At 39.8% G+C, this 23,535-nt stretch overlaps 1 protein-coding gene across 1 annotated transcript in view; it reads left to right on the top strand.

Moving 5' to 3' along the window:
• Positions 1-1,007: 1,007 nt before the first annotated feature.
• Positions 1,008-23,535, top strand: part of grm3 (glutamate receptor, metabotropic 3) — a 40,013-nt gene continuing 17,485 nt past the window's right edge. The window contains exons 1-3 of the mRNA XM_053623490.1: positions 1,008-1,087; positions 11,564-12,153; positions 15,651-16,524. Coding sequence (XP_053479465.1) covers positions 11,698-12,153; positions 15,651-16,524 — 1,330 coding nt within the window. The 5' untranslated portion in view covers positions 1,008-1,087; positions 11,564-11,697. The remainder of the gene's footprint in view (positions 1,088-11,563; positions 12,154-15,650; positions 16,525-23,535) is intronic.

Below are 23,535 nucleotides of genomic sequence, written 5' to 3'. Positions count from 1 at the left end.
ACTTCACAATCATGACTCAGTTTGTACTGAACATTGTACTACAGGGTGTCCCAAAAGTCTCCATACATAAGGGACTATGTTTGTCAGCAACATGTCGGTTGTGTCTTCATCAGTGGATGTTCGTGGACGTCCACTTCTCGGTTGGTGCGCAACACATCCAGTATTTTTTAATTTGTTAATTAATTTGGCAATAGAGTCGTGTGATGATGCATGCTTGCATGTTTCCCGTTAAAGTCCATCGCAACCTTGCGACAGCTTCCCGATCCAGCCATGGGAATGATTTCAATACGTTTTTCTTTTGTCAAAGGCATTACTTAAAGGCTATCTGAAATATATATATATATATATATATATATATATATATATATATATATATATATATATATATATATATATATATAGATAGATAGATATAGATATAGATATATTGAAAGACATTTTGCTAATAATTTGTTCATGTCCCCTATCTACAATGTGGACACTTTTGGGACACCCTGTAGTTAAGCTTATGTTCGGGGGTGGATTTTTTTTCAAAGTCTACTCTTTTTTAATATGTACCATATAAAACTGAACAAATCCTCCTTCATTCAAATTGGTACAATGTTCTGTTTACACTATGGTCCATAGATATTTGCAGCCAAACGCCCACTCTGACTGCATATACTGTGCAGGTGGAATACTTCTTTCATTTTATTTTTCTCTCGCCCTCCCACACATCCACATACACTCATTCATCACTTCCTCTCCCTGCCTCACTTATAATAGTCTGATCCAGTTGTTGTGTTTGTGCTTATACCTGAAACCATGTGTAACCTGGCAAAGGTGAGTCTGAGCGACTTCTTCTGTCTTCATCCGATTCTAAGCGCATCCGCACCACATCAGCTTTTGTTGCTAGGAGACAGAAGCATCCTGAGGCGAGGCCGCCTCCTCAATGCCAGACGCATTCGCTTTTTCCCTCTCTCTCTCTCTCTCTCTCTCTCTTAGTGGATACAGTGCGTTCCCGTGTGCGCACTAACAGAACTGGAGTTTATCTTCTCAGTAAAGACGGCAAAATGCGGGATGTGACCCTCTGGGATCTCTGCTTCAGGTAGACAACTGCGGCATTCTAAAGAGTTTTTATTATTATTATAATAATAATTATAATTATTCATATGAAGGTTAGTAGCTTGTCATCTACAGTGCGGGAATTCCAAAAAAATTCTCCATGTTCTAGAATAAACAACATACAGGGTAGATTAGCAAATCACGGACTGGATGAAGAGCAGGGAGAATATATATATATTTTTTTTATTCCTGGTAAATATTCTCTAGATAATGATGGTTTAGAGTTGCGATGTTAGTGAGGGCTGAAGTTGCAGAGGGAGTTGTGTGGCAGTTTGTAGTAGGCGAGGATGATATCAGGGGAGTAAACTTTCCTCTGATCGCCTCTAACTCAATTAGAGGAGCGCTGATGATGTGGATGCCCATGACAGTCGGGTGTGCGCTTAGGACAGTTAGCTGAGATTGTAGCCTCTCATTACGCTTACCTGCGAGATAAATAGTTCCTAGTTGGACTTTTCAGCCTAACTTTAAGTCAGTTATAAATGCGCTGGGTGTCTGAGTGTTATAGCCTATAGGCTTATTAAATATTGCTTTGCGCTTCCCGACGCGCAGGTGCGCGCATGTTTGCGCATGTTTGCGCACTGCTTTATCACATTTTTTGTTAATTTAGTGTGTTTTTATAGCTATCCAAAATAACCGACTAGGACTAAACTACCTGATTTGAGCATCCACATGTTTTATTTAATCAGATATTGGCTGTTTTAGTGTGCAAATCTTCATCGCGGCAATGTCCCGACTTTTAAAAGAACACCTACAATGTTGCCAGGTGGACTTCTAGCTCATGACCAGTTAATGCATCACTTGGGATTTTAGTGTGCGTGAGAAACCCTGAAAATATCGAGCGAAGAGGGAATCGATCCAAGCTCCTCAGGTCGGGTTAGTCGGGAGTGTTGTGGAGAAGCGCGGTGTGTTACAGAGCTGAATGCTAATATTGCTGTTTACACAACACTGCCGTTCCACCGCGAGGAACCTGGCACGGAAAACACACAGAAATAACCCAGTGATGAATTAACAGCATTCACCTATAGCGTTAAATGCATGGACTCAGTGCAGAATACATAACAGAAATGAACACAAGCTTGGTTTCCTCTTGCCCGTCTTAAGGTGCAGCTTGGTTAACATGAAGGAATGCCCTAAAGGTGCCTGCACACCTACACACTTCAATTCACCTTTTCTTGCTTTTATTGCTTGGATAAACCTTGTAGATGTAGAAGAGGTAATGGAGAAGATGTTAGATGTATTTTATGTTGTGATGTGAGCAGTAAGTTTGGCAATTGCATTATATTTAATGTGTGTGTGTGTGTGTGTGTGTGTGTGTGTGTGTGTGTTCAGCAATCAGACACAATTGGTGGCCTGGATAGAAGCCCTTGCTGAGATTTATGTGTGTGTATGCTAGAAAGTGGGATGTTTTTATTTTACATGTGCTGCAGGCAAACTTCTACCAGTGAATACAGCCTACTCAGTTCACGCTTTCCATGTGTAGTAGACAGTCAACTTAAAACGCAAAACTATTTAACACGTGCAGTATATGAAGTAGTTGTGTATAAGTGCATTCATATGTATATTGGTGACAAATTATAGGGGGGAAAAAACATAACATAAAGTGTCTTAAGATTTTAGTGCACCTCAAGCTGCCAGAACAGCTTCTGTTCACCTAAGCATCGATACTACTGGAAAGTTTCCAGAATTGCACTGGTGAGATGAACACCGCTCTTCCGGAAGATTTTCACTCAGTTGGTGTTTTGAAGGTCCAAAGTCTCCTATGGGTGTTTAATTGGATTGAGATTCCTCCATCGTCATCCAACTATTCAGTGAGTTCTTTTGTGAATTGTGGATGGGGGTGGGGTCATCTTGAAAGAGACCACTCCCAGCAGGATAGAAATGTTCCATCATAGGTTAAAGGCGATCAAACAGAATAACTTTGCATTCATTTGCAGTGAGCCGTCCCTCTAAAAAGATACAAGTGGACCCAAGCCATGCCAGCAAAATTAAATGCCCCCTACAGTATAACAGTGCCCCCTTTAATTTGTCACCCATTTGCATGCGTGTTTGTACTTGATTCCTCATCCGTCTACATACTCAGATGTGCATTTAATTTCTTGGAGGTGGATGTGACTGAGCGCTGCACTCAATAAGATCGTGCTCAAAATGATGCAGTAAAAGGACTGTGTTTTAATAATTTGCTATTCAAGAGCACAGCGTGCATTGTGCATTTAAATCAGTCCCTCAGACCCATCAGTCTAAAACACTGTTTACTTTACAAACACATCTGCCGGATGTTATCAGCTATTCAGACGAGCAGGGAAGAGTTCACCATAAGCGTTCGTGCTAATGTACTCTAACTAAAAACAAATGTTAAAACTATAATGTAGAGAGATCGGTAGAAATATAAGGTATTCAAATGCATGTGCAAGTCTTGGTAGCACTATATGCTAATTTACATTCATCTGTGAGAACCTGAGAAATGTTCTTCCTCCTACGTGCATGTTCTTAATAGAGGTAACCCACCTTTGTCACTTTCTTCATGTTTGCCTCTGACGAAGCCTCAGGGTGCAGAACCGTGTTATCAATTCTTCCTTAATCACGTACTCAGAAGGAGCATCATCCTGCTTGTGCCTTTTTTATAATTATGGAGGGAAAGCAATGCCTTAGGCATGATTCAGATCAAGACCTTAGTATTGTAAGATGGCGTATTGTAATAAGTCTGTCTTCATCCAGATCGAAGCATGTACTCCTATAAGATATCATATAATACTCTCTCTCTATATATATCTATCTATCTATATATATATATATATATATATATATATATATATATATATATATATATAGTGAGAGAGAGAGAGAGAGAGAGAGAGCGAGAGAGAGAGAAAGAGAGAATCATTTCAATGTAAATTGAATGATGAATGCCTTCTGAAAACGGTTCTGTAAATTAAGCTCTTAAATTTCCACCCAAACAGGCGGCAATGCTGAATAAGTCTTGCGTCAAATCAACAAAGCACTGTGTTGGTATGCGTCTATCTGTGGGTGTGCACAAGCAGAAGTGTGAAGAGATTTCACCAGCCTGTCAGTCCCATTCGCTGCCAAGCAAATCTGAGCAAAAAGAAGAGCAGCTTTGTAGTTGTGGAGGTTTTTTTTTTTTCTGGGTCTGTTGAGAGGGGTAGGTGTGTGGGGTGGGCTGGGGTGGTGCTTGATGTGTTGTTGGTGCAGAGCAGAGCTTCACGTTTCCCATTCTGCATGGCTCGCATGTAGTTTGGCTTTAAAGCACGACTAAGCTTTTTACATGCTAAATACATGTTTCACATGTGCAAGTGCGTTTCAGCTTAGTGTGAAGTTTCAACCCAAATGAATTTTTTTTTACTATTCTGCCAAGCCTGTTGCTGTGATAATTGTGTTTGTCGGGAAAGGGGTGCAACAAGAGCGGATGTAGCCACTGTATCTTGATTAAAGAGTTAGCTTTCAGGTGATGAATCAGTACACGTTTGAAGAGGTGATGGTTTTGCCAGATAGTAATGCACATTTTGGAAAAACAGAGATGAATCTGCTTCCACTCAGACACACTTGTGCAAAATGAAGGTGATTATTGGAGATGGCCATAGCATGGCGAATAAGATTACATTTCCTGTGCATGAGCTGGCAGCGGGGGGGCAAGGGGGGACAGTTCATACTTCATTCATTATCTAACAAACAATCTGTAAGGTGTTATCACTGTCAAGTACTGTAATGTTACATAACTACACTCATTAACAGTTTAACTTTTAAACTTTACCTGATGACAAACTGTAATCCTTGTAAATATACAAAATCAAGAGTCATCTCTTTGCTGCTATTACCAACATAACTTTGGTTCTAACTTTTCTACAGTTCTACAGCTGTTCTATAGGTAGCCGATATACTCAAATGCAAATTTGTGCAACTCATTTTAATATTTCTACACATGACCTGCTGATATCAATCCAATTCCATCTTATATATTTCATTATAGCCAGTAATGTTGAACACTGGTGCCAGCTGCTAGGCAATTCAAAGGAACGACTGTTCATAGCTGTTATTATGGCTGCAGGACTCGAGTTTAGTTTCAAAACATTTTCCGTATTGACTCATCTCGGTCTTGGGCATTTGCTTTGCTAAAGATGATCATGGCCTCAGCCAGGAGTTTGTACAAAATAATGGTCATGTTCTCTTTTGTTTTTGCAATTAGTCATTTGTTCTTGTAGAAAACCTCTGGCTTATTCATTAGGGATAAATTAATGTATTTAAAATTTACATCCAGAATTTGTATATTTCTTTAAAGTGGCAGTGTCCATTGTTAAAAGTGTTATACAAATAAAATTGGATTGAATTGAATTGGGGGGCTTACTGGTTAGTGGCTTAGTGGTTTTCCCCATGCTTAAGGGGTTTCCTCCAGATACTCCGGTTTCCTCCCCCAGTCCAAATACATGTATTGTAGGTGACTGGCATTTCCAAATTGTCCGTAGTGTGTGAATGTGTGTGTGATTGTGCCTTGCGATGGGTTGGCACACCATCCAGGGTGTCCCCAGCCTTGTGTGTCCTGGGATAGGCTCCAAGCTCCCCCGCAACCCTGTGTAGGATAAGCGGTACAGAAATGGATGGATGAATTGAATTGAACTAGACAATAGCAGTCCTGACTACAACCCTAGCTTATATAATGTAACATTATAGTGATAAACGGAACTAACTTCTTTTGTGGACATTCTATAACATTAAATGTAACTATAAACAGATAAATGTACAATATTTTATTCTTTAATAAATGAAAAATTGTTAGCTTAGGCGAACTGCTGTGGCATAAATCACTTACATGCTGTTGAAAATAATCACATTTTTTTCATCAACAACACATCCCATTATGTTTTATGCCTTACATAAGGCACAAACAACCTTCCATTTAGTACACATTTTATCAATGGCAAGATTGTACATAGTACCTTTGATATACTGCATATATAGTAGTTATGACAACACTGGACCTCCTGTATATAGACATTTATATTTTACACAAACAGACTTTGCGCCCGCTTCTCCATCGGTGGACAGTTCATGATTTCAGTGGAATAGACTTCATGTTGAGATTGTGGTGAATTTCCTGGTTACACAGTTGTATTTTTATTTAATCATGTAGCACAAAGTTATAGAACGGATTTATTTATAATTGTACGATCCGATGTCACCCAGTTGAGGACTGGTTCCCTTTTGAGTCTGGTTCCTCTCAAGGTTTCTTTCTCATATCATCTCAGGGAGTTTTTCCTTACCACAGTCGCCTCTGGCTCACTCATTAGGGACAAAATTTATCCATTTAAAATTTAGATCTGGAATTATATATTTCTGTAAAGCTGCTTTGTGACAATGTCAGTTGTGGAAAGCACTATAGCAAAAAAACTATTGCCCCCATACTGATTTCTTCTTTTTTGTGTGTATCTCATAGTAAATTGTTTCAGAAATGAAAACAAAATCTGAGATAAAACAAAGGCAACCTGAGTAAACACAAAATACAGTTTTTAAATGATTTACTGTGTGAAAATGTATTTGCCCCCATAGTTACTAATTCCCCAAATCTATGAAACTGCATTCATAATGGGGTTTAGCTGGACTAGACGCAGCCAGGCCTGATTACTGCAAACCCTGTTCAATCAAATCATCACTTAAATATAACTTTTTCAACAGCATGAAGTTGGTTAAAAGGTCTTACCCAGTAACACACTATGCCAAAATTGAAATAAATTCCAGAAATGATGAGGTGATTGAAATACATCAGTAATATTGAAATACACCACAGTCAGAGCCGTTATCTCCAGATGGAAAAACTCGGCACAGTAGTGAACCTTCCCAGAAGTGGCTGACCTTCAAAAATTCCAAGAGCACAGCAACGACTCATCCAGGAAGTGGATGAATAGTTGAAACTCAAGTTGAAACTCAAGCTGAAACTCAAGCGCAACTAGATTACGCAGCAAGACAATGATCCAAAGCATTAGGAGTAAATCCTAATCCTAGAAGTAAGTAAAAGGCTGATCTCCATTTATCAGAAGTGTTTGGTTGTAGTTATTACTGGTAAAAATGGCACAAACAAATTTTAAGTTTAATTTAATGGGACAATTAGTTTTTCACATAGGTGATAGGTGTTGGATAACTTTTTTTTTGCTTCAATCATTTTTTTTTTAACTGTTTTGTGTCTTTACTCAGGTTGCCTTTGTTTTATGTTGTATTTCGTTTCAAGATCTAAAACTATTTACTATGAGATATACACAAAACAGAAAAATTCAGGATGGGGCAAATACTTTTTAACAGCACTGTATAATTCACTGTATTCTGTACTTTATAAATTTCACACTCAAGGACTTGCAATCCAATTAATGGTACATAAAATACTTGCATTTGCATTTGTTGTGCGTTCATTCATGCTCATCAGTGGCCTGTGCACTGGAAATACTAAATCAATATGTAGTTCTCTCTCTCTCTCTCTCTCTCTCTGTCTCTCTCTCTCTCTCTCTAAAAAAACAGCAGTAAATAAATACACCTCATTTATTTCAAATGCCATTTAGGATCAATGCTCAAACAGTCCAAAACAATTAAGCACATGAGTTACACACAACTGCGCACATGAGCATAAAAAAAAAATCTCATGAACCTCTGTTATGTCCTTTCTACATCTCAGCAAAACTTAACATCCTCCCATTTTGAGTCACACATATTCAACACCTGCTTATTTTCTGTACTTCTTAGTCTTCCACTCTACCTTGGTGTCCTGTTTATGGATCAATAGCCTTAGTGCAGTAAGGAGTGCTGTGTTAATATTTAATAGTGTCCCTCCCCTATGGCTGTTAAAAACAGAAACACACTCCCTCAACTCTGACTTCATCCAGCATCCAGTGTGGTGAGACTGTGTGTGTGTGTTGTGCTGGTTTTAAATATTTGCAGATCATAAAACAGTGGGATCAGTGGATCGTGTAGGGTACCTAGGCACACCGGGACTTGATATTACAGCACAATTTTTGGACACTGGCTGGTGCCCACAAGGAATGCACACACACGCACACACACACACACACACACACATACATGCATACATACATGCATACATATATATATATATATATATATATATATATATATATATATATATATATATATATATATATATATATATATATACAGTGGTGGCTCAGTGGTTAAGGTCTCTGGGTTACTGATCAGAAGGTAAGGAGTTCACTGTTCACCAATGCTGGACCCTTGGACAAGGCTCTTAACCTTCAACTGCTCAGTTGTATAAATGAAATAAATGTAAGTCGTTCTGGATAAGGGCGTCTGCCAAATGCTGTAAATGTATACACACACACACACACACACATATATATATATATATATATATATATATATATATATATATATATATATATATATATATATATTTATTTATTTATTTTTTAAATACTGCTACTTGGTGACAACAAGGATGGCGAATCAGTGAAGTATAATAATGGCTTATCATCCGTTCCTGCTTTCCTCAAGTCTAATGGGATTTTCTCTTTACAAATAAATGTAATATTCAAGGCAAAACACCGCAGCTAAAGAACATTGTTGCTGTGGTGAGATGCAGTACTTGGGGATTTGGCGTCTGAGTTTGGAATTGATTTTGTGAGCTGACTGTTTGATTTAAGCATGGCGTTAAGGAACTGCCTGCAAGCAAAAATCCAATTATATTCAGAGCTTCTCTGTACCCAAAAAAAGCACTGTACCCCCCTCCTGACCCGCCCCACTAAGCTAATTAACACGATTAACCAAGGGGAACTGCTAAACGTACGTGGCTCAGGGAGGGACCGGGGAAGCATTTGATTGCTTGTTGGCAAAAGTTAGCAAACTCCTCTTAACTTTGGATTTGGGAACTGATGTAAATGTGAGTGATTTGCATGAGCCTGAGTTTTATACTGATGGTGTATGTATGGAATCCAGCAATGTTGGTGATTTCCTGACTCACATGTGTGCTGTACGTTGGACTAACTTAGCCACTGTTTAGCTGTTTTCTTGTTCATGCTAACACACTATACCTAGACTGAATAGTGTAATTTGACTGACATTTTGGTTTCTCTGCACAGACAGTTAAATTCAGTGTGCTTTGTGCTTTGAACGTATCTTTTCCTGTGGAAACCAGTATGAATTAAGTACACTCTGCACCTTTTTATACATTCAAGGCAGCTTTGGCTCCAACAAAGAGCAGCAACTCAGAACGGACTTCCGCAGTCTCTGAGTACTAAAATGATACCAGTCAGCTCTTTAACAGTCCAAGTTTCTGTCGAAAATCTAAAGATTTCACCCCTAACATCTTCTGCTGATCGCTCAGGGGAGTGTGGAAGAGAAAGGCAAAAGGACACATACTGAAACGTATTGCACACAATCAGTGTGAGAACTTTTGTGGCAGCTTGGCTGGAGCCTGAAGTTTATGGCTGGCAGACCGAATCGGTACAGAGAGATAACAAGGCTAGCTGCTGTTAACGTGCAGTCACCAGGGGCCTGTGCATCTTGTTTTGTGTAGCATAACGCTCTGAAGATAGCATCACAAGGGATGACCGTTATCTGGCACCAGAGCCGTCTCCAGAGCGGTCCTCGAGGCTTTGTGAGCCTGCCAGAGTGCTGCAAAACCCAACTGGCTTCTTGCAGGGGCTCGTAAATGCCTCCTCCACAAGGGAATGTGGAAGAAGTAATCAGATTAGAGAAGCTTCTCTAAGCTCCAAGACCAAAACACAGGCGTAGATATCATCTGAGCTGCTTCGGCATCTCAACACCAGGAGTGGAACATCAAGCACAGATATGAGAAATCAGTTAGGAAGCTAGAGCATCCTGAACGAAATGTGCTACAGTATAGTTATAGGTTTTATTTATTCACTTATACATCACTGCAAACAAAAGGGAATAAATAAAGATTTTGATTGGAAACAATTTAGCAATTCATTGAAAATATTATTAAAAAATGAAAACAGTATATTGTAAATCTACATATTTATCAGATACATATAATGATATAAAGATAAAAGTACTGCATTAAAATGTCAAATATAATTTAAATAAATAAATGAGCATAAAATATATCAATGTTATATACAGTTTGTCAGTGCTGTGTATGAGTAGCATTTTCATAGCATTTTTAAAACACACAATTATCAGTTGCCTAGACTGAGGTGATGCGTTTCATTCGTCCACCTTCAGTAACCGCTTTATCCTGCTCAGGGTCACAGAGGGTCCGTAGCCTATCCCAGGAACACTGGGCATGAGGTGGTAATATACCCAGTATGGGATAACGCCCCGTCACAGGGCACCATGCACACACCCACATTCACACAGTCAAGCACACAGGGACAATTTACAGCCACTAATCCACCTACTGGCATGTTTTACGATAATAATTTATTGATAAATGTGAAACTACCGTATATTATTATTATTATTATTATTATTATTATTATTATTGATCTTAAGATTTTCATATTTTTGCCATGAGGTTATGCATATTCTGAAAGATTTTGTTGAATGTAACAAATTGTTAGTGCAATGTGTGTAGATATACAGTGAAAATCTGGGATTTTTTTTTTTCCATTTAAAATTGGAAATAAACAGAAGATTTTAGAATTTCACTATTTCTAGGTCCCTATTTAAATGTAAGCAAAAGTGTGATATTGACCATGTTAACTGCTTTGGACAAAAGATCAGATTTCCCCATGCCTAATCTCTTTATCGAAGCATGCATTCAGACGACACGCCGATGGATTAGATCTAAAATGGGATCATAAGGTTTTCCACAAACTTGTGGAGTCCACGCCAGCTTGAGTGTACACTGTCATTAAAGCAAAAAGATTCTATTTTTCACTCAAGTTATTGTCAATAATACAGTTTGTAATGAAAATTGTTGTATTCAATTAGAAAAGAATAGAAAATACATGGAATTTTCATTGTCACTAGTGCTCTTAGACATTTGGACCACACTGTATTTTAGGGATAAGTAGGAAAAAATGTTTACCTTTGAGCAGAAGTCCTTATATGCATTTACATTCTGCAACAAGAATTTAATAGATTTGTTGTGTAAAGTTTTATTGAGTGAGGTTTTGTTTTCCAGGCTGTCCAGCAGTGATGGATTGTATTTGCTTCTAAAATTCACTTTGTTGTATTCATTCAAGATTTTTCATTCTAGTGTTGTTCTCTCAGATGCTGTGTGCCTATTGATTTATATGGTTGTATGTTTCGTCATCTGTGTGTATCTGTTCTGACATATCTATTCACAAATGAGGGTAGGATTTTGGATGGTGTGTGTGTGTGTGTGTGTGTAAGCATTCATCCAAGCACAGACTTAAGGTAACAACCAAATTTTTACCTTTCATCTCTCTCTGCAAATGCATGTCTATTTTTAATCTCTCTCTCTCTCTCTCTCTCTCTCTCTCTCTCTCTCTCTCTCTAGGTCCTAAACTGACTCCTCTTCATGTGTGATCATACACCATTCCCTGTGTCCAGTTCATGGCTCTCCCGTGCTTCTGACACTCCCTCATAAACCATTAAACTGCTCGCCTGCTCTCGCTTTGTCTCTGTGTAACCATGTCGTCTGCAGTTCGAGCCCTGTTGCTTGTGCTGCTAGGAGCCGGAGTCCTGTTGTCCAGTGGCGACTCTCCTCGCCGAGAAATTAAGATAGACGGAGACCTGGTTCTGGGAGGCCTCTTTCCCATTCATGAGAAGGGCCTGGGCATGGATGAGTGTGGGCGCATCAATGAGGACCGGGGCATTCAGCGTTTAGAAGCCATGCTCTTTGCCATTGACCAGATCAACCGAGACGTTAGTCTGCTGCCCGGTGTGTCACTGGGTGTCCACATCCTGGACACATGCTCCAGGGACACGTATGCACTAGAGCAAGCACTAGAGTTCGTCAGAGCATCGCTGACCAAGGTGGACGACACCGAGTTTATCTGTCCTGATGGTTCGTATGCGTTTCAGGAGGACAGCCCATTGGCTATTGCTGGAGTCATTGGAGGTTCCTACAGCAGCGTCTCCATACAGGTTAGTGCTGAGCTACTGAGTCTGGGAAACATTTTATGTTTGGGCCTGTAAAGCAGGTTCCCAACTTTCAGCTACTTCAGAGGTGGTATATAGTGACTCAGGGGGCATTCACACTGGCAGTTTAGTCTGAAACTGAACACAGTTTGCATGAAAAATTGTAATGTGAAAGCTGTCATATGAACCAGGAAGCAGAGCGAGTACACACAGGAAGTAAAATAACGACATCATTAGTTTTCAAAACACATATGTACTATGAGTGGGAGGAGAACATTGTGGGACACAGAAGAGGCATACTGCTGTGCATAATATCTGCTGGGCATAATAGCACCAAAATAATTTTAAAAAACAAAAAATGATGGTGAGTCACGTTGTGTTCCCCATGCGTGTTTGTGAGGACGTAAGATGAACGCAAATGCACAGTGATTCGATCAAATAACGTGAGTCTGAATCCAGACCAATGATGTGTTAAGGTGTGCCGGTAACAATCGCACTCAGATTCAGACTGCAGCAAACGTACCCAGTGTGAAAACCACCTGAGTGTATTCTTCAACCCCCAGCTTCTTTACAAATTGGGTAAGCAAGTAAAGCCCCATTTGGTGATAAACATTTAGGCAAATCAGGTTCATTCAATGGTGACGCTTTACATTATGGACCATCTGCAGGTAGAAATTGTATGACCCATTAAATATCTAATTAAAGCAAAGATTCATTCCATCATGCTGGCTTATGGTACAGACTACCTGAAAGTTCACCGCTCTGCATATGAGTCATCAGTGGAGCGTTTGGAGCGTAATCTGTCTCGCTGTGCAGTGTCACATTTAACCAATCAGATTTAGCCATAACCAAATCAACATAACTATGACATAAATGCCCACTAGACAAGATAATAAAACTATCAACTGTGAGCTTCGGTTGGGGGAGGGGGGGGCATGGAAACATTTGCATTGTCTACATATTAAGGAAAACAGAGAATCTTTTTTCTCCTTTTGGTTACCGTAAAACCCTGTATATACGCACACACACACTCCAGTATCTATCATTATAGGCTTAGCTGTGCTGTTTAAATGAGTAAAAATAAAGTTCTATTTAAGCCAAAATAGTGGCATTCTTGATCATAAAATTTTCTTTTCTTACACCTGTGATTAACTAATGTTAGCTATATACTTGTCTAATGTTAGATAAGTCAAACATATATTGGTAGATTTTATTTCAAATTAATGAACCCAAAACATTCTCCGTTTAACTTGACAGAACGCAAGAACATTGCAATTCAGGAAAATCGAATCAAAATGAGAGCACTGAATACAACTTTACTTATGTGACGTGAGAGGAAGTGGGCGTGGCTTCCTAGAGGTATTAGTTAATATAGGCGAGCTCAAAACACCTACACAACTGCCAGTCATTCATCATCTGACATTTAAATTGGGGGAAAAATATTCTTTTGCCATATTTTTGAGTGATAACTCATAGTAAGAGTGTTAAAATGCGGAGGTGCAATAATGCAAAATGTATAAAGGTTGTCAGGTCGGCAAAGATGAATCAGGCTTTTAAATCAACACAGCATTCTGTGAGCAAAAATCTACAGTATATCATGTGACTATATCGGTGTTGTGTCATCTACGTGACATCAAAATTAACTAAAAGGCATCTCCACAACAGCTGACGCTACTTGGGATGAGGCATTATAAATGTTTATGTAGGTTCATATCGGTGGTTATCATGTAAAACATATAGCCCTTAAGTAATGTGTTACCCAAAAATCCAATCTCAATGAATAACACCTAGCAGCTGAAAGTGAAAAAATACTCTGTACACATTCACAACCATCAACAAAGGTCTTTCTTTTAAATCTGTGCATTGCAGGCACAGCTACGTGGGCATGATTTCTGTATTCTATAGTGCTCTTTGTATGCAGAGGTAATAATCATATATTCTCACAGAATTACTACAGGCCATTGGATGATTTCACAAACCTCTAAGAACTGAGCAAAATACAAGAGTGTAAAGACCTTGCCCCTGCACAGCTCTGCCGTACCTGATCCATTATTTAAAGAGCAGCTTTTGGGAAAAAATATACACACCACCCCTTATTCATTCCTCTCCATTTAAATACAGCACGCTTGCTCCAGTTCCTTCCCTCATGCATACGTGCCTGGATTAGCACCGTGGCTATGCTATTGTGTGCTTTGTCTGTTGCTGCCTTCTTGCAGCACTGGAAACCGAGCACAGTGCTGGGGGAATTTGCATAGTTTTACATAACCTCCTCCTTCTGGGGGCTCCACAAAAGCCAGTTTTCCCTATCGGTTCTAAAATTCATAATCTGTGTTTTTTGTCATCTCTCTCTCTCTCTCTCTCTCTCTCTCTCTCTCTCGCTCCCAAAGTCTTTCTGTTCTCGCGTCCTTCTGTGATTTCTTCAGATATACTGCTGTGTGTTTCTGGAGAAAGGCAGTCAGGCCATGACCGCATCATAATCTCTTGTTTAAAAAAAAACATTGTTACTTATCGGGCTGCTCTCCAAAGCAACAATTAGTCACCATTTATTTCCCCGCTGCTGTTGTTTGGCCTTCCTCTCTGCGTTCACCTTCTGACAGACACTCATGAGAGCCTGTAGAGCCTCCTACACACCATCTCTTAATGCCAAGTACTCTTTTACTTACCACTCCTAAGAAATGAGAGCCTGCTTCAGGTTTAGATTGCATGAAACTACAGAAAGTGCTGCGGTTACTTGAGTAATTTACATGACAGTGCAGAAAACATACAGGCAGAAATGTACATGCTTGTTTCTGTATTGTCTATTGTATTCTATATGCACTGCATCACAGAAAATTGTTACTTTTTATAATAGTATATCATTGGAAAATGTGTGTGCCCTGCGATGGATTGGCAACCCGTCAGGGTGTACCCCACCTTGTGCCCCATACTCCCTGGGATAGGCTCCAGGTTCCCCGCAACCCTGTTGGATAAGTGGTATAGAAAATGGATGGATGGATGGATGGATGGATGAAATATGAGTTTCTTAATCCAATTGTTCAATTATTTAACATTAAATTCAGATCCATTCTTTCATCCCAGACTTGTCCATGCTACAAAAAAAAAAAACATGTCCATGCTAGGTTGAGATGAAAAAAAAAAAAAAGATTATTATGGATTACAACACAGTGACAGTCTGGATTTCTGCAAGCTGACGGTGAAGTGCTCAATACGAGCTCAGTCTTGCAGCAGCATAAGGCAGTGGCAGCTCGTGTCAGTTGTGCCTCCGCACTCAGTGTGAGATGTGATGTGTTAGAGCCAAGCTGAGTCTGACCACAGAGAAACCTTCTCTCCTTTTCTGCCTTGCTCTGTACATTCTTACTGGACTTATCTGACCTCATGAAGTGCCTTAAAAAGAATATTTTATGTATGCTACACTTTCGCTAAATCATTCATAAGGCGCTGATTTACGCAACAATATTTGTAATGCAGTGCCAACATTTGTGTGTGTGTGTGTTTACTCCTAGGTTGCAAACTTGTTGCGCCTGTTCCAGATCCCTCAGATAAGCTACGCGTCTACGAGTGCCAAGTTGAGTGACAAATCACGCTACGACTATTTTGCTCGCACTGTCCCTCCGGATTTCTACCAAGCAAAGGCAATGGCTGAGATCCTACGTGCCTTCAACTGGACATATGTCTCTACAGTGGCATCCGAGGGTGATTATGGCGAGACAGGAATCGAGGCCTTCGAGCAGGAGGCACGTTTGCGCAACATATGCATTGCTACATCAGAAAAGGTGGGTCGCTCCAATGCAAAACGCTCTTCATATGAAGCAGTAGTGCGCCAGCTTCTTCAGAAGCCCAACGCCCGTGTGGTCGTGCTGTTCCTGCGCAGTGATGATGCCCGAGAGCTGTTAGGCGCTGCCACCCGCCTCAATGCCTCCTTCCTCTGGGTGGCCAGCGATGGCTGGGGGGCGCAGGAGAGCATCATCAAAGGAAACGAGTTCACAGCAGATGGCGCGATCACGTTAGAACTCGCAGCACATCCCATACTCGAGTTCAACCGCTACTTCCAAAGCCTCAGTCCTCTTAACAATCACCGGAACCCGTGGTACAGAGACTTCTGGGAACAGAAGTTCCAGTGCTCTTTGAGCACAACCTCACAGGCAGGGGCAGGAACTGCGAAACCACCCTGTGACCCAAAGCTGGCAGTGGATGATTCGAACTTCGAGCCTGAGTCGAAGATCATGTTTGTGGTGAACGCAGTGTACGCTATGGCACATGCATTACACCGTATGCAGAGGACGCTGTGCGCTAATACCACACGCCTGTGTGATGCCATGCGCAGTCTCGATGGCAAGAGGCTCTACCGGGACTTCCTGCTACACGTCAACTTCAAAGGTAATGTTAATCAATTTGTGGGTTTCTTTCACCCTATACATTTCTCATAGAAAAAACAAACATGATTTTTTTTTTCACATACATGTTCCTGGATCAGCATTAGTTTTAACCAGACACAGTCCTCCCATGTCATCAGCCCTGCAGCTTGGTTTGACCAAATACCAGGTAATAACAGCATGCTTGCTGGCTGAAAAGTGCTGATAAACAGAAACAGTTTCTGAATTACTGCTACTTATGCAACATTATAGACAATTTATTCTAAAGAAAGTAACAACAGTAAGGCAAGTAGGAAATCTCAAACACTCATTGATCAGTTTAGACAAGTATTTTGTGTTTTAGCTAGTAGCTAGTCAGACCCAGGTCGATTTTTCCGCAGGAAGTGTCCATCTCCTACTTCCCTTCAAAACATATCACTCATCCTCCAGACAGCTCTTAGTAAGAATTACCTCTTAATCTTATTGAAACATTTTGCTACACTCACCTGTTTAAGTTCAAAGAAGCACATTTTGGTCGTGTGTCTGCTAATGCTAAAGCTAGATACAATACAAATACTGAGTCCTATGAATTAAAGATGAAAGTGGTGGAACTTTTGTATTTTTAATAAATGCTGGTTTTTGTTTTCATGAACTGAAATGTTCAGTGCTTTCTATGGAGTGTAGCTAGCCAACTCCTAAGCATGCTAATCTTTGCTTAAATAAACATAAATGCTTTCATTTTTCAACAAAGTTAGCCATTTTTAGTCATTTTTATCACCTAAAATGCAGAGCTCTGCAATAAGTTTCCTGTCTGAAAGCCAAATAGTGCGTCTGGAGGGAATTTTCACATGGCTCGGGAGAATAAGGAAGTGCAAACTGATGACTGATGAGATGACAGTGATTGATTAAAAGGACTGTATTTCCAGGAACTACAAATGTTCCTCGAGGAACGTGTCCTACTTAAAGAAATCAGGTTCACCATTCTGTCCTCCTGTCATATGCAAACTGCATACTGCCTTCGCCTCATTATTTGCAGTGGTATGTACCAGGATGTGTGTAGGCCTACAGAATCATGCTGTGTTTCTGTGTCAGTCTGTGGTTAATGTGTGTGGAGGTGCACAGTGGCGGTGTAATTAGAGCCAGTGTGAGAAGTGTTTGCAGCGCTGGCAGACCTGTGGCTGTGACGGCGACATGAGCCGAGACGCCGCGCTCGCTGCCGCTGAGAGGATTGGGTTTGACTGACAGGCAGAGAGCAAAGGGAGCAGGTAAAAATAAACCGTGTAAAAGTGCTCAGGCTGGCGTGGCAATATTAGATGAGCTTATGCCACACTTAGCCGTGACTGTACACAAACACACATGAAAATGGAGTTATAGAAAAGAAGGGAGGAAGCGGAGAGGATTCTTAACTCCCTCAAGCCAATGGAGAGAGATGTAGATGGTAAGATATGAGGAAATTTTTAGAGATTTAAGGAGAGAAAGAAAGAAAGTATATAGGCTGTGCATACTGTATGTACATGCAATAAGAGTGTGGATCTGCATCCGTTTGTGTTTCAGTGAGAGAGAATCTGAGAGACTTGGAGAGATAAAACGATGTGAGTGGGTTGGTTTGTGTCAGCAGAAGAGGATTCTCTTTGAAATTCACCATCTTCATTTTTCAAGCACAAAATCAAAGACATATGGGGTTTGCAGTCTGGGCCAATCGGGTGGAAGGAGCGAGCTATGCAGGAGAGAAGAAAAATGACAGGAGCGTATAGAAAACAGAATTAAAGGATGGTGTATGTGGAGGAGAGAGGTAAGGAGAAAGGAAGTTTGAGGAAATGTTGTGTGATCTAGAATGGAAAAGGGAGAGGAGAAAAAAAGCTGAGGAAGGGTGAGGTCCATGTAAGTGTCCAGTAAAATTCCACTTTTCCGAGATATACTCCCTCTGCTTCTCTATCAATTATTCAGTCCAGACTCAGGCTATAAACGCCATGGGGAATTAGTAGTTTCACCTGATTTATTGAAATTTCATTCCATTGGAACTTTTTAGTCAGCAGGATTGGGCTGTCTCTTGGAAGACCTTAAATCTGAGGCCCGGGTGCTACATGTTTTTTCTTTCTTTCTTTCTTTTGTGTGTGTGAATCAAATCTTTTTTCTCCTCAAATTATGCAAAAGATCCCCATCAGATGAACGGTTTAGCATTGACCACATTTGAAGGTGCTCTTAAACTCATTTTAGTTGTGTATGTTTTTATTTTTAAAAAATTTTGACAGATATTTTCCTGTGTCTGTGCCCTAGATATCTTATGCAACATTATTTTCTTGGCAGATTTATTGGTACACTTCCAGAGCATGGACAAAAATGTAAAGTAAATAAATAATTCACAGCTCCCGGTTCCTCGGTTCATTCCTAAGCTTGGGTTACCGTCTGTGTGGAGTTTTGCATGTTCTCCCTGTGTTTGCGTGGGTTTCCTCTGGGTGCACAAAAACATGCCAGTAGGTGGACTGTAAATTGCCCCTAGGTGTGAATGAGTGAGTGAATGTATTTGCACAGTGTCCTGTGATTTCTGCTTCAGTAAAGTTTAAAAGTTTAAAAGATCTGTAATTTTTTTAACTGCTCTCAGTCTACAGGATTTTTTTTTTTTTTTTACCTTGAGGAATAAATAAGATGGTTGCTTACACTGCATACTATGTGTAAGTAGTAATAAAACATTTCAAATGTCTGTAAAGGTTTGCCAGAAGATGCATGAGCATGAATTAGTCACTATATTCACAACGACAATAAATACAAGCTGTTACAAAGGGTTTCGCAAAAGAAGAGCAAATTCAGCAACTGTCACTAGAATAACAATTAGAATCAAAATAAAACTCTTTGGCCAGGAACACTTTATTCAGGGAGAAATTCAGCCTGCATATAAAGAAAAGGCTCCAAATTTACTATTAAATGAAGTACATCACTGATGCTTTCATTACCAACACAGAAATAACACAAAACCATTCATCCACCCTCTTATCCTACACAGGGTCATGGTGGAGCCTGGAGCCTATCCCAGGGAACTCGGGGCACAGGGGACATCCAGGATAGGGTGCCAACCCAACTCAGGGCACAATTGCAGACACACTTACACATTATAGACAATTGTGGGATTCGAACCCCCAACCCTGGAGGTGTGAGGCAAATGTGCTAGCCACTTTGCCCCCAACACAAAATCAATGCTTTTCAATTGAAAAGGGAAATCCACATGTGTGAACCTCAGAACAGGAAAATTAGGAATTGGAAAGTTTTGCAAGAAATATTTTCTAACCTTATTATAAATAGTCTCTATATAATACTGTATGTTTTAGCTCAAAATATATATATATATATATATATATATATACACACACACACACCAATCAGCCATTAAAGGTGACATGAATAACTTAATTAATGTTTATCTCAATACATTGGTGCCTGTCAAGAGGTGGGAAACATCACATTATAGCATTTGGAAGATCCCCTTTTCAAGAGCAACTTACATTTATAAAACTGAGCAGTTGAGGGTTAAGGACCTTGCTCAAGGGCCCAACAGTGGCAGCTTGGCAGTATTGGGATTTGAACTCACAACCATCCAATCAGAAGGCCAACAGCTTAACCACTGAGCTACCACTTCCCTATTAGGCATCATGTGAACAGTCAGTTCTTGAAGTTGATGTGTTGACAGCAGGAAAACTGGACAAGCGTAAGGATCTGAGTGACTTTGACAAGGGCCAACTTGTGATGGCTGGATGACTGGGTCAGAGAATCTAAAAAACGGCAGGTCTTGTGGCGTGTTCCAGGTATGCAGTGGTTAGTACCTAGCAAAAGTGGTCCAAGGAAGAACAACTGGTGAACCAGTGACAGGGTCATGGGTGCCTAAAGCTCACTGATGCACATTGGGACTGAAGGCTAGTCTGTCTGGTCTGATCCCACAGAAAGCTACTGTAGCACAAATTGCTGAAAAAGTTAATAGGCATCAATAATTCTGCAGTTAACTGTGGTCTTGTTCAGTGTTGAAGAGACCAGCAAACTTTTTTTTTTCCTCTAAATTAAGGTACAGAAAAGATTCTTGTCTGTCACCGGTGAAGGTGATTTTTCACACAGTGTTCTGCTGCAGTCTCATCTTTTAATTCACTTCCTTTGTACAACTCTATAGAAAATGCAGATGAAATAATCAGACTTTTTTGTGCTTCACATTTCCCGGTGCTGTTGGAGAACTGAGACATAAGTGTGGCAGAATTATAAGTTTACAACGGGAAACGAGTTTCCGCATTGATCAGCAGCCTCATCCACATCAGTCTCTGTCTTATCATCAGAGGTAAAAACTCATTATTGTTATCTCTACAGAGTGCGTGAGCGCTCTTCTCTGTTTTGATTATGATGTGATGGTGCAAGTGCATTCTGAACACTTTGACAGCCGGTATCTGATTACAAACAAAATTGCTTGGGCTTATGACCGTTTCAATATGGCACGTAGCTGTCTAATGTTTTAATTAAATCATGACATTCATTGTCTGACAAAAACACACTTAAGCCTGATTACACTGTATGATTACAGCAACCGTTTAAGATTATTACTTGTCACGCTGTACAACATGATCTCAATAAAATATTGGCCGAATTCTATACAAGGCTGTGTGATAACATGTTCTTCATTTCAGATGAAATGAAGAACGTTATCACACAGCCTTATACAATACAATGAAGATCCACTAACAATAGACCTGCGATTAAAGACAATGATTACATTCTCTTTACGTCATTAATCAGAGTAATCTGAAAAAAGGGGCTTGCAGAAACAGAAACTCAGTAGAAACCCCTCAGAAGAATGCTAGCAATGCTACGCATCGAGAAAGCATCTTTTAAAAGGTGAAAAAGATGAACAGCCATTCTTACCTTGAGGTGATCAGGATATTTTTTTCTGTCCATTAACATGCATGGTAGCTTTGCAACTCAATGTATGAGGGTACAGACATGAGAAAGCTGAGGCAATACTACAAAGTAACCTAAATAGAGTATAGTAAAGTATTTCTTAAATTAGAGACATCAAAGTATAGTACTGGCAGAAAAATAATTTCTGGCCATTTTCCAGAGCATAAATCAGTGGGTTTTTTCCATTCTATATAATGGTCAAGAGGTTCTATTTGATGTAAGAAGTTGCATCAGAACTTATGTCTTTAGCATTCAAGTGCGTATCTCAGCTCCGCAGATTGTCATTTTTTTCAAAGCCATGCTGTTCACTCAGACTAATGTACTGTGGCAACATGCCGTTGCTATGGTAATTGGGTCTGCACATGGCACCATTTGGTGAAGTAACCCAATAAGTGCAAGGGGGATGATATGTCCACAGCTGAAAGAAAGAGAGAGAGAGAGAGAGAGAGAGAGAGAGAGAGAGAGAGAGAGAGAGAGAGATGGAAAGAGAGACACTTCAGATTGTAGTTATCCTACTCCTACTGAGTAAACACATGCCCATGCACATGTAGTGATGGAGGAACACACACACACATACACACACTCAATCACACAGGCCATTTCGGACATTTGTGTTTTTGCTTTTCTCCCACAAAATCTCAGACACCCTCCACCCACATGCAACACTCTCAGGCCTACACACAAGGGTTAAATCTCTCCCTATCAGATATAATTTAATATGATCATACATGGAAATTATTATTATTCATGTGATACTGTATCTTGTAGTGTGTGTGTTAAACCCTCAGTCCATGTGCCCACAGTATATTTTTCGTCCTTGTCGTCCTTTGTCTCGCTCATACATACTGTTTTTCTCTTTGTACTTGATAGATAAACACACACAGACATGCAGGTGTCTGAATCTAAATTAAAGTATTCTGAATTTGTTGTTTCATTGAAAATGCTTTACAGCACATTTAGGATGAAAAAACAGTCAGTCCTAGATACAGTATAATCTTCAGTCTTAGTGTGATGTAAGCAACTGCATCTTTAATAATTTAATTCCACTCATTGCTTACATTTAATGTTATCCAAAATAACTTACATATGAGGCACAGAGGAGAAGCGAAAGCCTGGTCTAATGGGCAGTGGTGGCTTGGCAGTTAAGGCTCCGGGTTACTGATCGGTTGGGGGTTCAAGCCCCAGCGCTGCCAAGCTGCCATTGTTGGGCACTTGAGCAAGCCCCTTAACCCTTTCTGCTCCAGGGGTGCTGTATCATAACGAACTCTGTGCTGGGATATGTGAAGAAAAGAATTTCACTGTGCATATGTATATGTGACCAATAAAGACTCATTATTATCCTTATTCTTCCATCTGACATATGGGATAGAATCATTGTTACTCTTTAAATGAAGTCACTGTTTAATCGTGAAACGGTTTTATCAAGTGAGTGGCATTTAAACACTACATTGTTTTACGTCCTTTACATATTCGACGTGTTTGAACTGATCGATTCACATATGAATGCAACCATGTAGTGTTTATTTCTTCCAATCCGTTATTAAAAATTACCAAGTTAATGGTTAGAGCTGCTTTTCTCTTTCAAGTCAGCACAGTGTAGTACAACTGTTTCACATGGAATAAGTGTTTAGAGACTTTGTAGCTTAATTTTAATGCATCTGCTCATTCAATTTTGGGCCAAGTCTTACAGGCATTCAACTTTAAACAAGGTCTAAATAAAATCCAAAGGCTCACAAAAAACTATAGGTTATGTCGCCTGTTTATTCAGAGCATGCTCACAAATAAATGTTTTTCCCATTAGACTGTATCATCTTTCATGGTTGAGGATACAACAACATTCATGTCTCAGCTGAATTCAGATTTCAATTCTTTGTATTAAAATTGACAAGATAAAAACACTCAAATATCATGTCTTGCTGTTTACACCTCTGAGTCCACCCCCCCCACACACACACTCACGGCCATATTTTTTTATATTTGGAAAGTAAAAAATAAAAAAATATATTAAATTAAAAAAAAAACACCAAAGTAGTAGATACTACTCTCCATAGAGTGGCTCAATTGTAGACTTTGAAAATACAAAGTCATAAATCAGCTAGCTACACAA

Source organism: Ictalurus furcatus, chromosome 4 (assembly GCF_023375685.1).
Source record: "Ictalurus furcatus strain D&B chromosome 4, Billie_1.0, whole genome shotgun sequence".
Lineage (NCBI taxonomy): Eukaryota > Metazoa > Chordata > Actinopteri > Siluriformes > Ictaluridae > Ictalurus > Ictalurus furcatus.
The sequence above is the reverse complement of the archived record's forward strand: the minus strand, read 5'-3'. Positions and strand labels throughout refer to the sequence as shown.